Source organism: Amblyraja radiata, chromosome 1 (assembly GCF_010909765.2).
Source record: "Amblyraja radiata isolate CabotCenter1 chromosome 1, sAmbRad1.1.pri, whole genome shotgun sequence".
Classification (NCBI taxonomy): Eukaryota; Metazoa; Chordata; class Chondrichthyes; order Rajiformes; family Rajidae; genus Amblyraja; species Amblyraja radiata.
Genome location: NC_045956.1, coordinates 11,225,687 through 11,243,116, shown reverse-complemented (window position 1 = coordinate 11,243,116; position 17,430 = coordinate 11,225,687). Strand labels below are relative to the sequence as shown.

The following is a 17,430-nucleotide window of genomic DNA, read 5'->3' as shown; positions in this document are numbered from 1 at the left end:
CCAGGAAGTGGTGTGCCTCACTCACTCTTCAAGATGGAGGAAGGCAGAGGGTCACGTTTCTCTGAGCTGTGAATAACACTGAACACATGTCTACTCAAATGTAAGTGCCCTTAGTGGTTCTAAATTGCTTGCAGAATGTGTCTATTGGTTCTAAAGCTTGCAAAAAGTGTCTCTATGGGTTCTAAAGCTTGCAAAAAAAGTCTATTGGTTCTAAAGCTTGCAGAAAAATGTCCATTGGTTCTAAAGCTTGCAAAAAAACGTCTATTGGTTCTAAAGCTTGCAAAAAATGTCTATTGGTTCTAAAGCTTGCAAAATATGTCTCTATTGGTTCTAAAGCTTGAAAAAAAAATGTCCATTGGTTCTAAAGCTTGCAAACAAATATCCATTGGTTCTAAAGCTTGCAAACAAATATCCATTGGTTCTAAAGCTTGCAAAAAAATGTCTATTGGTTCTAAAGCTTGCAAAAAAATGTCTATTGGTTCTAAAGCTTGCAAAAAGTGTCTCTATTGGTTATAAAGCTTGCAAAAAAGTGTCTCTATTGGTTCTAAAGCTTGCAAAAAATGTCTCTATTGGTTCTAAAGCTTGCAAAAAAATGTCCCTATTGGTTCTAAAGCTTGCAAAAAAAATGTCTCTATTGGTTCTAAAGCTTGCAAAAAAAAATGTCTCTATTGGTTCTAAGCTTGCAAAAATATGTCTATTGGTTCTAAAGCTTCCAAAAAAATGTCTATTGGTTCTAAAGCTTGCAAAACGTGTCTCTATTGGTTCTAAAGCTTGCAAAAAATGACTATTGGTTCTAAAGCTTGCAAAACATGTCTATTGGTTCTAAAATGATTCATACTAGCACTCCAGAAAGCCTCCCCCTCCCCTCCCCTCCTCCCTGGTTGGCTTGGGTGTGTCTTGAAATTGAAAGGCACTACTTACTGCAAATGGTGGCATGGAGTTGAAAGGCACTACTTACTGAAAATGGTGGCTTGGGAGCTTTGGCTTGAAGTTGAAAGGCACTATTACTGCAAATGGTGGCTTGGTTGTGTTGGCTTGAAGTTGAAAGACACCACTTACTGCAAATGGTGACATGAAGTTGAAAGGCACTACTTACTGCAAATGGTGGCTTGGGTGTTTTGGCTTGAAGTTCAAAGCACTACTTACTGCAAATGGTGGCTTGGGAGCTTTGGTTTGAAGTTGAAAGGCACTACTTACTGCAAATGGAGGCTTGGGAGCTTTGGCTTGAAGTTGAAAGGCACTATTACTGCGAATGGGGCTTGGTTGCTTTGGCTTGAAGTTGAAAGCCACTATTACTGCGAATGGTGGCTTGGGTGCTTTGGCTTGAAGTTGAAAGGCACTACTTACTGCAAATGGTGGCATGAGGTTGACAGGCACTACTTACTGCAAATGGTGGCTTGGGTGCATTGGCTTGAAGTTGAAAGGCACTATTTACTGCTAATGGTAGCATGAAGTTGAAAGGCACTACTTCCTGCAAATGATGGCTTGGGTGTGGCTTGATGTTGAAAGCCACTACTTACTGCAAATGGTGGCTTGGATGCAATGGTTTGAAGTTGAAAGGCATTACTTACTGCAAATGGTGGCATGAAGTTGAAAGGCACTACTTACTGCAAATGGTGGCTTGGGTGTGGCTTGAAGTTGAAAGACACCACTTACTGCAAATGGTGGCTTGGGTGCTTTGGCTTGAAGTTAAAAGGCACTACTGTAAATGTACTTACTTCCTGTTTGCACCGTATATTGATTTTAGATAAAACGCTACCACTTACGGCTGTGATTTTTGGCCACCTTACTCCGTCCCCCTCCGCTGAGCAGATGCAGAGAATTCTTCCCATCAATGAAAAATAAAAGTGTTATTAGTTTTTTTTTAAATGTTGAGAATCTCTCTCCTGTCAATCACTCCATGAAAACCACACCTTTTCCGGTGGGGGGGGGGAGGGATTATAAAACCCGGAAATGTGGGTGTGGCTCAGTCTCTGCAAGATGGAGGAGGGAGAGGTCACGACTCGCTGTCTTTAGTGGCTTTGCACCCTACTTCAAATGGTATGAAACTGCAATTGAATTTGGTGGCCTTGCACCCTGCTAGAAGTGGTAAGAAACTGCACTTGACTTTGGTGGCCTTATACCCTGCTTGAAATAGAATTTCAAGGATTAGCCGTGAGTCAACTACCAGCCCACCAGCCGTGAGTGAGTTGCCAACACAACAGGCTTGATTGACTGAGACACCAGCCCAAGAATCCATTTGGCGCACAATTTGCATACTAGCCCTCTGGAAACCAGTCCCTTCAGCCCATAACACCCATACTAGCGCTCCAGAAAGCCCCCCCCCCCCCCCCCAACTGGCCACCAATATTAGAATTGGTGGAGAGGTGGAATATTGCGTTGGATGACCAGCCCTCCTGTGTGATGCTGGGACCCAACGGGTCCCACTTAGTCTAGTATTATGATAAAATTTAACATTCAATTCCAGAACTTCAGTAATGAGATCAGGATAATTACATGGGAACAAAAATATGATTTGGTTTTCGATAGATTTGAAAATTAGATTAGAAGAAACATTTAAGGAAATATCTCTCAACAAATACACATTTTCTTAGATATAAAAACTGCTGGAGAGAAGCAATGTGCCCATGACCAAGTAATAAAGGAGTTAAGAATCTGCCTCAACCACCACTCTCGACAGCACAGTTCCTCATGAGTGGAATAGATTGGGTAAACTCATAGGGTCTCTTGCCCAGAGCAGGGAAATCAGAACCAGGGGACAGAGGTCTAAGATGAGGGGAGAAAGAATTAATAGGAATCCGAGGGTTAACGTTTTTACATAAAGGATGGTGTGTGTATGGAAATAGCTGCCAGAGGAGGTAGTTGAGGCAGGGACTATCCTAACATTTAAGAAACAGCTAGACAGGTACATGGATAGGACAGGTTTGGAGGGATATGGACGAAAAGCGGGCTGGTGGGACAAGTGTAGTTGGGACATGTTGGCCAGTTGGGCATGTTGGGCCGAAGGACCTGTTTTCACACTGTGGAAGAAAATATTAATATCCTTTCTTACTTAATTTTGATTGGAATTGAACAAGGTAACGAAAGGGTGTTTGGATGTGACAATTGGCATCTCTCGTTGACCAGGCATAGAAGAGGTTCGTGGGAATCGGCAAAGTAAGATTAGACGTATTACCTCTTGTCTAGGAATGTGTTGAAGGGTGGATGGTAAATGTAAACATGAAATAGTAGACGGAGATAGGGAAGCTTGTTTCTCTCAGCAGTGTGTTACAATAGACCACTCCACCCCCTACCGTTAGTAACATAGATACGTTACAATAAATATTCAAAGCAGGGAATCAGAAAGTGGGAAACTACAGAGCAGTTAGCTTCATATCTGTCAAAGAGAACATGGTACAATAAGAAATATTGAAGATAACGAGGTGATGTCAACTAACTTGTTGAAATCCATTGGAATAATTAAGTGCGCAATGGATAAAGAGGAATCAATAAACATACTCAGATTTTTGGAAGGCATTTCAGAACTTGCTGCCTCAAAGGTAATTGTGAGAAATAAAAGCTCCTGGTTTGGGGAGTGATTAGAAGAGTGGTTGCCTAACAGGAAGCAGAAAGATCTATTCTGATTGGCAGGATGTATTGAGTGGTGTATCACAGGGATCGATGTTGGAGCCTCAAACTTACAAATTATACAATTTGCTTAGATGAAGATACTCTTGCTAAATTTGCTGGCCCTTTATCAAAATGTGAATATAATGGTGATAAATTATTCTTCCACTTATTTTCAACCTTACATAAGTGACCATTTGTGAAGACTCTTCGTCATTCAGTTCCATACCCGGTTCAATGTTATCAGTCTTTTATGTTTCTGAAGACTCACTTCAGAAGCATCTGAGAATCCAACCTTAGCCCATTCCTATTTCACATCAACATGCTGATAACACAATGAATACAATATATTCCACATGTGCATTGGCAGCATTCTATTTTACCCATCTATCAACTTTCTCAAATCCTCATTTGCCTGATTTGACAATGACTTGTCAATATCCAATAATAGACAGGCAGAGAGTTTCTCCAACGAAACCAGAAAAAGTTAGAGGCCATCTTCCCTGGTCCTCACAACTCTCTCCAAACTACCGAAGCCATACCTGCCCCTTTGAGACTGAAGCATAACATGCACACTCCAACATTTGAACCAGTTGAATCTATCCTATCACCAGTTTGCTCCAGTCCTTGCCTCATTCATTCCCTAAAACTTCAACCTTGCCTTTGTTAAAATATAGAAATGTTTCCCTGACCAGCCTCCCTTCATTCTTCAAGAAACCCGACTACATGCATCTGCAAAGGGCTGTAACCGTGCTACTTTTGCAGCAAAAAAGGTGCCTGTACTTATGTAACATTAATAAACATACATGGCTGGAAAATGAAATAATAATGTTTAACTTTTTAGTGGTACCAGGAAAATGTAATGGTGTGTTCCAACCCAAAAGGACTAGCTATAACCTACCTAAAATCAAGACCAGTGCCGGATTTACCTATAGGCTTGGTAGGCTGAAGCCTAGGGCCTCAAAATCTAGGGGGCCTCTGGCCAAGGTGTATAATATTTTTGCCACTGTCATTGGCCTTTCTTACATATGCTGTCACAACGCACTGTAGTCTCTAAACAACTCTTCTGTAATTTTCCTTGCCCTCCATTTCAGAATAATACTGTTTTAAGCCGATAACTCGACACTAGCACTGGCAATAAATACATTATTAAAAAGCGCAGCTTTCCAGCCCCTTATCTCATTGGCCACGCTCGGCTGCATATCGGTGTCAATCTGGTGGCACCGGGGTCCGGCAAACTTTCACACATGCTACAGTAAGCAGCGATGGCGGGTGCAGGGAACATCTTTGGATACTTGCAGGCTTCAAAAGTAGAAACTCAGGGGTAAGTAGGAAAGTGCAAAGATATTTGAACTAGGAAGTTGGCAAGGAGCAATGCTAGGGGTAGAGCTGATAATCGTTGGACGGGGCCTCACAAGTGGAATAGGCTAGGGCCTCTCTTCATCTAAATCCGGCACTGATCAAGACCCAACCATCAACTCGTGCTTTCTGAGTCACTCCTAGAGCAATTAATTGATCCTGAAATTGTCCTCACTTTCAAATCACTCATCCACATTTCCCCATCGCTGATATCTTCACGAGTATGGTTCCAAATTTTAAATGTCTCAATTTATCTCTTTATCATCAGGAGGGGAAAGGGGGGATAGGAGATAGCTCTAGCAGATAACATAATGGATCATCCCAAGAGATTTGATTATATAAAAGGGAAAAAGGGAACACGATAGAGAATGGGACCCATCAGGAATCAAAGTGGTTAACTCTCTGTGCAGCCACAGGAGATGGGCAAGGTCCTCAATGAATATTTCTCTTCAGTTTTTACTGTGGAGAAGGACATGAGGACTTGGGGCAGTCAATGGAAGTGTCTTGAGAGCAGCCAGTATTAAGGTCGAGGAGGTGCTGAAGGTCCTGACTCATGTGAAGGTTGACAAATCTCCCAGACCTGATCAGATAACTTAGAGGACAATGTGGGAAACTAGAGAGGAAATTGCAGGTACCCTGGCTGAGATTTATGAGTCATTAAATACGGGAGAGGTACTGGAAGAATGGAGGTTGGAAAATGTTGTGCCTCTATTCAAGAAGGGCTGCAGGGAAAAGTCTGGGAACTGCAGACCTGTGAGCAGAACATCTGTTGGCAGAAAATTACTATTCTGACGGGTAAGATATACCTATTTTGATTGAGAAGAGCTGATTAAGGATAGACAGCATGGTTTTGTAAGTGGGTGGTCGTACCTCACAAAGCTGATTGAGTTTTTTGAGGATGTGCTAAGGAGGATTGATGAGGGCAGAGCTGCAGACATTGTCTATATGGATTACCAGCAAGGCATTCAACAAGGTTCTGCAAGGTTGGCTGCTCTGGAAGGTTAGATCCCATGGAATCCAAGGAGAGATAGCTGAATGGATTAAAAATTGCCTTCATGGAAGGAAGCAGAGGGTGATGGTGGAAGGTTGTTTGTCAGACTGGAGGCCTGTGACTAGCTCTGGGAAGTGTTGTAGAGCAGAGGGATATTTCTTTGAAAATTGCGTCACAGGAAGATAGGGTGGTCAAAAGGCTTTCGACACATTGATCTTCATCAAGTATTGAGTATATAAATTGCGAGTGCATGTTACAGTTATATATGATGTTGGGGAGGCCACATTTAGAGTATTGTGTTCAGTTTTGGTCACCATATTATAGGAAAGTTGTTGGCAAGCTGGAAAGGGTGCAGAGAAGATTTACAAGGATATTGCCAGGACTCGAGAGCTTGAGCGAGGGGGAGTGGTTGAGCAGGCTAGGACTTTATTTCTTGGAGTGCAGGAGCATAAGGGACAATCTTACAGAGGCATACAAAATAATGTGAGGAATAGATCGAGTTAATGCACAGTTTTTTGCGCAGAGTAGGGGAATCGAGAACTAGAGGACATAGGTTTAAAGTGAGGGGGGGAAGATTTAATAGGAGCCCGAGGGCTGACTTTTTTTTATACAAAGGGTGGAGGGTGTATGGAACGAGCTGCCGGAGGAAGTAATTGAGGCAGGTACTATCGCAATGTTTAAATTAAAATTGGACAGGTACTTGGGTAGGATAGGTTCAGAGGGATAGCCAAGCGCAGGCAGGTTGGACTAGTGTACATGGGGCATGTAGGTTGGCATGGGTAAGTTAGGCAGAAGGGACTGTTTCCATGCTGTACGGCTCTAGATTCCTGAAAAAAATTATTGTTGGCAACATTTTTGCTCATTTCTCCAAGTACCTCATGTGGCTTTGTATTATATTTTTTACACCATTGTGTACAAGCCTTGGAACAGAATACTGGTGAAAGGCAATAAACAAATGCAGGTGCAGTAGTGGTTAAAATGTTCATGTTTACTTCAATTTCACTTTGATTATTACATCAAAAACTGACTTACTTGTTATCTTACTTTGATTTATGGGAGAAAACTGACAAATTGAATAATGCAATTGAGATAACTCAAACTATTATATATCTATATTACTAAATCTCTGATCTTGACCGCTTTTGGCCGACTGTGCTGCGATTTCCGAGAGAACGCCGCCAACTACGGCCGTCATTTTTGGCCACCTCGCTCAGAGCCCTCCTCCGCCATATGAGTGCGGAGGATTTTTTTCCGTCGATGAAAAATGAGAGAGATATTAATGTTTTTACAAAATTCCCCATTCTCTCTGCTGCCCCCGCTGGCGGCAGGGGGAGGGACTATAAAACCAGGAAGTGTCGTGCCTCACCCAGTCTCTGCCAGACCCAGGAAGCGAGAAGGTACACAAAAATGCTGGAGAAACTCAGCGGGTGCAGCAGCATCTATGGAGCGAAGGAAATAGGCGACGTTTCGGGCCGAAACCCTTCTTCAGACTAAGACTAAGCGAGAAGGTCTGGCAGAGACTGAGCTGCGAATAACACTGAACGCACGTCTACTCCACGGTGAGTCCCCTCGATGCGGCTGTAAAGCGGCTGCAGCCCTTTTAAAAACGTTTGTGTTCACAAAATGAATTTTGGTTGTCGGGTGTCTGCAGCCCAATTGTTTGCCTCACCTTTTTTAACAAGCTTGTGTTCACAAAATGAATTTTGGTTGTGGGGTGTTTGCAGCACAATTGTTTGCCTCGCCTTTTTTAACAAGTTTGTGTTCACGAAATGAATTTTGGTTGTGGGGTGTTTGCAGCCCAATTGTTTGCCTCGCCTTTTTTTTACCAAGTTTGTGTTCACAAAATGAATTTTGGTTGTCGGGTGTGTGCAGCCCAATTGTTTGCCTCGCCTTTTTAACAAGTTTGTGTTCACAAAATGAATTTTGGTTGTCGGGTGTCTGCAGCCCAATTGTTTGCCTTGGCTTGGCTTTTAAAATCGTTGCAACAGTTGGATGCCTGCCCAAGCATCCACACGGCCCACAATGTCTATTCTAGCCCTCTGGAAACCAGTACCTTCGGCCCGCAACACCCATACTAGCGCAGCAGACAGCCCCCCCCCCACACTGGTGAGCAATATTGGAATTGGTGGAGAGGTGGAATATTGCGTTGGTGACCAGCCCTCCCGTGTGATGCTGGGACCCAACGGGTCCCACTTAGTCTAGTATATAGTAAACTTTTACCTTCTTATAATGTGAAATAGTGGCAACATTCAGCAACTCTGACATTATTAACTAAATGTATTGATCTGTGCTGAATTAGTTGCCTTGAATTATTCTTCTACAATTAGAAGATATTTTGAAACGTTTATAATTATGCTTTGTAAAATTACTCCATACTTGCTTTTTACGTATTTTTTGTTTTAGGAGCACAGCACAGCATCATATGGGCCCCAGGAAGTTTGTTAGTATCTTTCAAAAATCTTCACACTGATATTTAGCAAACCTCCAACTGAGAGTTAAGAGAAGGAATAGAGGAATAATATATTTTTTAAGCGTTTCTGGATTTGAATTTTATGCTCTGTGCTGATAATCTAAGAACTTGCACATTCTTTATACAGCAGATTCAGAAGTCTGATTCCAGAATAATGCAGTGCATTATGAGAATTGAGTGAGTAGTTATTTTATGATATTAAATAACATATAATGGGACTCGTAAATTAATATCATAAATAGTAGGGAAATATTGTAAATCAAGACACTCTCATGAAAAATGAACAAAACAAAAACAATAAAAGCAATTAATTTGAATTTGTTAAGACACTATAACTAGAACATTCCAATAGGTTCAAGCAAAGGTTATATCCCAGTGCAGCCATATAAGGATTAGATGTTTGCTTTGATCATGAACCCCAAGGCTTTCATGGTATGAAGACATGAATTGGTTGTGACCACACATATGCTTCAGCTTTCTTCATTACAGTGTGATACCTACTGGCAGGAACTCTTTCTGCAGCCAATTCATGTGATTCTCTGCAAGGTTGATTCGCACTGGCCTCCAGGCAAAGCCAGCGAACTGATACTTGAACAACAAATCAAAATAATCAATCAATCCACTGCCCAGGAAGGTTTTTTTGAAATTAAAAGGATCACAGAAGATTCATCCTGGTATCCATTAACCTTACATGAACTGGACATTCTGTATACCTAAAAATAAACTGGATATGTTACGGAAATTGCCCCAGTGTTGTGCATAATCCATATGCAACGTTATTCTGTGATTACAGCCAGACTTAAGTGCACCAAAACACAACAGTGAACCCTTCAGATTGTTGACAATAATTGCTAGTTTCTAAAAATTGTATGTTACTTCCATTAAATAAAAATGACATTCGAATGTTGATGCTGAATACTATTAGAATACTTTCAGGGAATATTAAAATGTTCCATTTTATTAGTTAATCTTCACAGGACATAGCATATTGATACCAAAAACATATGATTTGAAGTCAATTAATGAGTAAGAGCATTTTGCTGCTACTTTTTCTATGCATTCTTCTTGTAATTTCACTCAACCTTTTCTTAACAACATACCTAAAAAAACCTATGTTTGCAAGGAGTGGAGAAATGCCTGCCTTTTTATACTCAAACATAACCAGTGCAGGCAGTGAAATTAGGTTTTAAACCCGTATATTTTCATCGTGCAACACAATACAGTTTCAATTAGCAATAATTGTGCCTACACATTTGTAAAGTTCAATTGTTGCATTTAACTAATTATTTTGCTATTTGTTTCTGAAATACAAAATCTTCTCGTCTGGTGGAGATGTAATTTTCAATGAGAATTATACCTTTTTTAAATTCTGAAACGTTACCTCAAAAGAAAAGCAAACTAGATGGCTTATAAATGTAGCACATACAGGACCCTGCACAATTCATAAGACTAAATGATTTGATTCCGTAATCCAGAACTCAGACCCGTTGAATACTCCAATATGCCAGTCTCAGTAGCTGAGTTTTAGTCATTTCATGCTTTGAAAAGCAAATAGCTTTGCTACAACAAAGTATTTCACCCAGGGGAAGGCGAGAACATGGATGGTCCTTGTATCACTCTTGCCATTTTCTGACAGTTAGCTGTGCAGTAGTAATCATCTAAACTTTGAAAGCACCAGGAAAAATTATGACCATGGAAAAATTATAATGACTATGGGAGTTGATAAATGATTTCTTGTTACATTAAATCGATGATGCAGCAAAATATATTCTTGGGGAACTTAAGAAAAGACGAAGAAAGTAGATGGATAAATTCGAAGTGTAGGCATAGGAAATTTGACAAGCGCATTTTAATGAGGAATTTGAGGACATGCCCGAGGATTTTAGTTTAAGGACTTTGAAAATGCAGTCTGTTATGTTAAAATGAGATAAAGGACAGCCATAAAAGTAACAGCAATTCAGGGTCAAATATGTGGTAAGTGAGCTGAGGGATGTGAAAAATGTCTTACAGGAAAATACAGTAAAGGTTGGAATAAGTTCATTAAGGCTTTTAGTTGGCAACAACAAGGAATTCAGAAATCAATGCAGTTCATGCAGTAGCTGGCCAGTGAAAGAGAGTGCAAATGGGGTAATTCAGGATTAAGATTAAGTACAGCACATGTAAATGATCACAGTTAGTATCCATGTAGTGTTGTACAAATGAGGAGGTTATGCCTGGTAGAAAGGAAGAGGATGCCAGCAGTGATGAGGGTGAGAGTGAGTTTGACATTTGCAGTTGACCATAGGCTATTTTGGAGATAGACTGGGTGTTGGCTTCAAAGCTACGAGTGTCCAGGCAGTTAACAAGACTGCTGAATCCAGAGGTGCCACAAGGGGGTTGGATTAAAAAATCAATGCATGGAATTTTAAGTGAAAACTGAATGAATAATTTCAGGTTTAGCCCCACTAAGAAGTGACAAAGGATATATATTAAATATCTGGTGAACTTCTGGCTCAACTTGCATAGTACATCTGACATGACAGTTGTGGAGGTGACCATGCTATACAATACTTTCACAAATCAGAATATCTATTCTGTTCTTTGAATTTATAAAATTACCTCATAATGAAAAAGAACAAGTCCAAATTATCTGTTTTTACAAATGTTGCACATAGTAAATACCACTTGTATTGTTTGCGACGATCAAGGCTTAATTTTAGAATACATGGAAGTATTAGGGCCTGTCCCACTTGGACGACCAAATCCACGAGTTTAGAAGACCCTAGACGAGTTGAAAAAAATGTCACGGTCGTGTTGACTCACCGAAGTAAAAGACCTCCTACGACTGTTTCAAGACCTCCTACGACTATGTCTACGAACCCCTACGACCCTGCTCGACCTCAGTCTTCCACACCTAAGGTCAACTACGACTAGCTACAAGTGGAAAATGATCACACATGATAAAATTATGTCATGTTTGCATTTTTTTCTTGGGCCAGTTACCGACCTACAACCACCTACGACTACCATCATGACCTACTACAACCTACGTACGAGTAAAAAGTATCAGTTTTTTCCATGCCGACCTTTTTTTTTACTCGTGGACATTTTTCTTTCAGGCTGGAAAAAACGCCGCGACCTACTTGAGGCCACGACTACGCGGAGACCACTCACGAGCATGAGGAAGAGTTACGGAGATCTCCTACGACCTCGTGGCGACCATGCTGCGAGTATGTCAAGGGCAAACTCGGCAGAGGTCGCCAATTAGGTCGTGAAAGTGGGACAGGGGCTTTATTACCTACCTTTACATCAGAGGTATCACGCTGGCAATTGCGCCAAGCTCTGGACACTGCAGAAAATGTTCTGTCAGCATGATCAAATTTTCCTCCTTGCAGGTTTAGAAAGAAGGTAGTAAATGGCTCCTGTAAAATAAATGATTAAGTTAATATTTCTGAGGCAAAATAACCATTCCATATTTAAATAAATATCTAATAAGTATTAATAATTTGGTATTGAAAAGTCAATGTTTGACAGTCATCTAGCACTGGTAACATTAAAAAGTCAAGACAAAGTTTGCCTCCTTGATTACTTCAACATGAGGATAAATTTGTTCATTAATTTACCTGGGCAATTCCTAATTGGATTGATTTGTTAGATTTTCACACTTCAAAAGCTCACATAATAAATCAGTTAAACAAAGACTTAAGAAACATTAAAAATAACACCTTAGCTTTGCCACTCGAGATATTCTTGATTTGTTTTATGCTGAATGATCAAGATAGATGAACAGCAGTTTTTAATGGTACAATGACTGGTTGACTAGGGATTATATTTGTACAAAGCAGCAATAGCAATGCTTGATTTTTTCCCTCCACAATAAAGAATACATTGTACACCCACCGCTCCATTTAGCAGTCTGATTGAGAACCTGCAAAACCTACCCAATGAGAGGGAAAGATACAAAGCTCATCAACAATGGGATGGGACTGATTCAAATTCATTATCAGACTCAAACAATTAGTCTGGTTGATTAGGAGCACAGTGAAATCAGTCTAATGTAATTTCAGGCTATGTAAAAGTGTGAATTACAGTGTGAGGCAATGGAAGTTCAAAGAAGGTAAAAGTGAGAGTGTATTGTTTAATTTACAATAATTATCACCCTCTGGTTAATACAAACAAACAACTTCCAGGTTTATTTTATTTGGTAAAGAAATTAAGGAAATTATTAATTTATCTCAGCAATTTCCCTTTCCTGTCTCTCATTCTCTCTTGATATTTAAATTTGCATTGAATCAGTGCTTATTCACTCCTTGATTCTTAATTTCATATTTTATTCTTCTAATTTTTCCTATTCTCTCCTCTACTTTTCATAATTTCCTTAATCTATTCCCTCCCCAACTAATTCCCCCACCATTTATCATCCTCTTTCATAATTTCCCACCCATCTTTCCACATTCTCTATATATTTGTCTTTTTCCCCCTTATATATCTCTTTCTCCCACTCCTCTTCCTTGCAAGCTACCGACAATGGGCCTTTTACACATATTTCTGAGGTTGGGGGGAGGGGAAATTAACTGGCTTTTCCACCCCCCGATCACTATGTTCTTATGGATTCTGGATGAGGTCAGGATCAGGCTCAGCTGTAATGCATGCCAAAATAATTATCTCAAATTAGTCTACATATTGCTGACACTTGGAGTTGAAGTTAATAAATTTATGGCCACTTGGCAAGGCACAAAAGGGTGACCAGGGCCTTTATAGAAGATAAAAATGTAGATGTGTAAAATGTTCAAAAACTCTAATTGTTATAACATTTGACTTTTGAATTGATTAAGGAATATCAATACTCAAAGAATAAAAGTTAAAATTTAAAAAATGAGCAGTTACTATAAAATAATTCACACAATTAATGCAAAAGACAAACAAAACTGCAAATGTTGGAAATTTGAAATAAATATAGAAAATGCAGAAGGTCTGGAATTCTAATAGTGGTTATATAAACAATGACAATAAATTAATATTTTCCATTCATAGCTGCCACCCAACCTTTGATCAGCCTGTACATAAAGTCATACATATAGTAAATCATTGTGTTATTAGTTCAAGAATACAATTGTATGTGTATGGGGGGGTGGGGTCAATTCATGAAAGCATTTGTGAATTGCAACAATTTCCGCTTGCAATTGTCACTTCTCAACTACAGCATAGTGTGTAAACATCCTCTGGTGCAATGCACTGAATACCATTACGAATACTGTTTTTCACATCTTTCTCTACGAGGCTTCAAATCATAAAGAACTTTATTAACGGTAAATTATTTTATGGTTGTACTTTATTGCAGTTTTCAAATTATCACCTAATTATTCCCAATCTATGCTAAAATCAAGCTATGAAATTGATTTTAAATGATCTTAAAATATATTCTGATTTGGAAAAAAAAATCAAGTGCAAGTAATTACCTGGAATTAGCCTAAGTACTCCAGTTTATGTGTAAGATTTATGTCTCCTTTGTGCTGCATTATGGTGCCTTAATCAAGGGACTTTTTCAAAGGGAGAGACACATTAATGTGCTGACTGGATAAAGCAGCTTTAAATTTTACAGTCATCGTACTTACTATTCTTAACAACCATGCGAGAGTGAAGCTACTGGTCGAATAATGAGTCCCATAGTGGAAAGCAGGAACATGGTCATCTTCCCAGCTTTCATGACGCTCCAAAAAAAAGGCTGCTCTTTTTGGGTTAAGTGCTCCGATAGGCTAAAGGGAAAGGACAAAATAATTAGATTGAAAATAAAGGTGATTCAGAGACTATCCTCCCCAGAAATATCTTGTTCCTGGGGCCACGAATGTATGTCATGAACAAAAGGTTACCCTTTTAACAGCATTGAAATACTCATGTCGAATGATTTTCCTTTTAAGCATCACACGAACACACTACATGTAACAAGATTATTTACCTCTACAATACATAACATGTTAACAGCAAATATCATAATGAGAATTCCCCCAGTAAAATTATTAACATACAATATTTATTTGTTTATAGTATGCACAAAGGATAGAAAGTAACATGTCAAGTGAAACATTTTATCATCACAGTATGAAACATCGTTAACAAACAATCTTAAAGATCCTTTGAAAATCATTTCTTTACGGCTTGCCATGGTAAAATAAACATTATATGCTGCACATAAATTATTCACCTTAACTATTTCAACTTCCAATAGCTGTGCAAGTATTTTGTTTCTTTTGGCATGAAGCTGGATTCAATGTAAAAGAGCAAACCTATTGTTTGCAACATCTTGCTCCAAATAACGTTATTCCAGAAGCACAAACCAAATGCGATATCGCGAAGGTAATCATTTAAATTATGACACTTCCATTTTTGCAACAAGAGCAATTTCAAAACCGGTTTCTGGTTATTCGTACATCATTCAATTAATGAAATCAACCTATCAGATAGAATAAACTTCAGAAAATGCAAGAAGCCCATTAACCTGAAGTATTCCACTATTCTGGAATGGTTTACATTTGTGATCTTATGAAGATTGGGCAACTAAACATTAATCCTTCCTGTCCTGGCTTCTTCAAATAGAATCTGAATTTATACTGCCAATCAATTAAAATAGTCATCATATTTTATGACGTTCAAGTTTAAGTACTGCACTCATGACCGATTACTGAAATACCACCGGGTGGCGCCCGCCACGGTCGCCTCGCCAACAGCCCTTCCTTCTTTGTTAGTATGTGTTAAATGTATGTTTTAGTGTTCTTTAGTTGTTGTATGTGGGGGGGAACTTAAAAAAAAAATCCCTTGCCTCGATGGAGATGCAATGTTTTTCCGAATCGTATCTCCGTCCGCACTGCGGCCTAACATTGAGGAGCTGGCAGCCTCTGCTGGAGACTGACTTCGGGAGCTCCAACCGTGGGAGCCTGTGGACTTAACATCGTGGAGCTGGCGATCCTTGTCGGGGATCGACCTCAGAGCTCCAACCGTGGGAGCCTATGGACTTAACATTGTGGAGCTCGCGGTCCTTGGTTAGAGACCGACTTCGGAAGCTCCAGGCCGCAGGGGTTTCAACCGCCCTGAAGCGGGAGCTTCAATCACCCCGGCATTGGAGTTTCAATCACCGGCTGTGGGAGCTTCGATCGTCCTGACTGCGGATGGTTCGACTGCCCCGACCGCGGGAGAATAAAGAAGAAGATTGGACTTTATTGCCTTCCATCACAGTGAGGAATGTGGGGAATTTGCTACATTTATGTAGTTGTGTGTCTTGTTGCTTTGCATTAGTATGGCTGTATGGTAATTTGAGTTACACTGTACCTTAATTGTACACGTGACAATAAACTGACCTTTGAACCCTTTGAAATACAAGTAAACCATTAAAATTTTGCTTTTTGTACAAGGAGAGTATGAAGAGAATCCTTCATTTTTTCAAAGGCTCAGTAATATTAATGTTATTCAAACTCAAATGTTCTGTCTTAGGGTATTGGATAAAAGGATGCTTATGCTATTAAGTATTCTTTTATCTAGAAGCATTAGTTAAGGGATGATGAAAAAAAAGGGAAGTTCAGGGCTACACAGGTTACAACATGAGAACTATTTATAACCCAACCAAGTCACGTCAGAAAAACAACTGCCCTGCAATATATTTAAATAAAAATTAGGCCAACCAAGGGCAATGTGTAGTTAAACTCAACCATTCCGTTTCTCTGCAAGATGCAATGATACTGCCACAATCCGAGTTCCCACATGACAGAAGATGCCTGCAGCAATGAAGCAGCTGGCAAGTCCTTCCCACTGGTCTCCCAAATGCTCATGGGCTGCACATGACTTAGGTGAGAATCTGTATTATCGGGAAGCTTTCCATCACATGCAAAGTAAATCAAAACTTGTACTGTGCTGTGCCAGGTAATTGGGACAATAACTCTGGAGTCATTATTGAGGCCATTGGATGCTATAAATTAAATGGTATATAGGGTAAATTCTGTCATCAAAGGTAGCAAGTTTAGCAGACAGGACAGCCGTTGGCACGACAAAGGGAGAGGAAAGGCTAATTAATGGTTAAACTGTATTTATTTCAATGCAGGAGGCTTAAAAGGTTGGGCCGTTGAACTCAACGCATGGATTGGCTCAAGGAACTGGGATATTATGGCGAATGCAGAAACATGGCTGAGGGAAGGGCAGAACAGGCAGCTCAATTTTCCAGGGTTCAGATGCAACAAGTGTGACAAAGGTACAGGTAAGAAAGGAGAGGGGTGGGTGTTGTCCTTTTGATGAGGGCGGACTAAACAGTGCTTCGAGGGACAGCAGTAATTAGAGGAACAAATGTGTAGAGTGACCGCAGATGGCTGGAAGAATAATAAGACCCACAAAACAAACTAATAATAATGAATAATATTCATAGGAGATTTTAACTCTCCTAAATAAAAAAAACTGCTGGTGGAACTCAAATCACTGATGATTATGGATCTTCAAATAGTGGATAAGTGTTTAGTTTCAACTTCTCTAATATTGACTAAGACACCCATTGGACAAAGGGCCTGAACAGGTGGAATTTGTTAAATTTGTCCAAGAGAGATTCCATAATATAGAGAGGGCACCACCAGAAGGGGTACAAGACTGAACAAGGTGGGGCAAATATTGGCAGTGTCAGTGGGAGAGCATTTTGGGCCCAGTGACCATAATTTTATCTTTTTAAATAGTTATGAAGAAAGATAGGAATTATGCATAAATTATGATCTTAAATAGGGACAAGGCTTTTTTTGGAAGCATTAGGTGGGAACTTGCAGAGATTGATTGGGTGAGACTGTTTGGAGGGAAAGTGACAACTAATATGTGGGAAGCTTTTAGATGTGTGACAGCAAGAGTTGAGGGATGCATATTCCTGGCAATTTGGACAAGGCTGGTAAGTTTGGGGAACCCTGGTTGATGTGAGATATTGAGGTTCTGGTCAGAAAAAATAAGGAGGCATATATCAGGTTTGGGCAGGTGGTGGTTGGGCAAATGAGCTGAGGGGCTTGTT

The 17,430-nt window shown here is 39.9% G+C and overlaps 1 protein-coding gene across 1 annotated transcript in view; it reads right to left on the bottom strand.

Annotated features, from left to right (window-relative positions):
• Positions 1-17,430, bottom strand: part of lrba (LPS responsive beige-like anchor protein) — a 672,999-nt gene that overhangs the window by 169,432 nt on the left and 486,137 nt on the right. Inside the window, exons 44-45 of the mRNA XM_033017677.1 lie at positions 14,021-14,161; positions 11,708-11,827 (exon numbers count right to left, since the gene is read on the bottom strand). Of these exons, the coding sequence (XP_032873568.1) occupies positions 11,708-11,827; positions 14,021-14,161 (261 nt within the window). The remainder of the gene's footprint in view (positions 1-11,707; positions 11,828-14,020; positions 14,162-17,430) is intronic.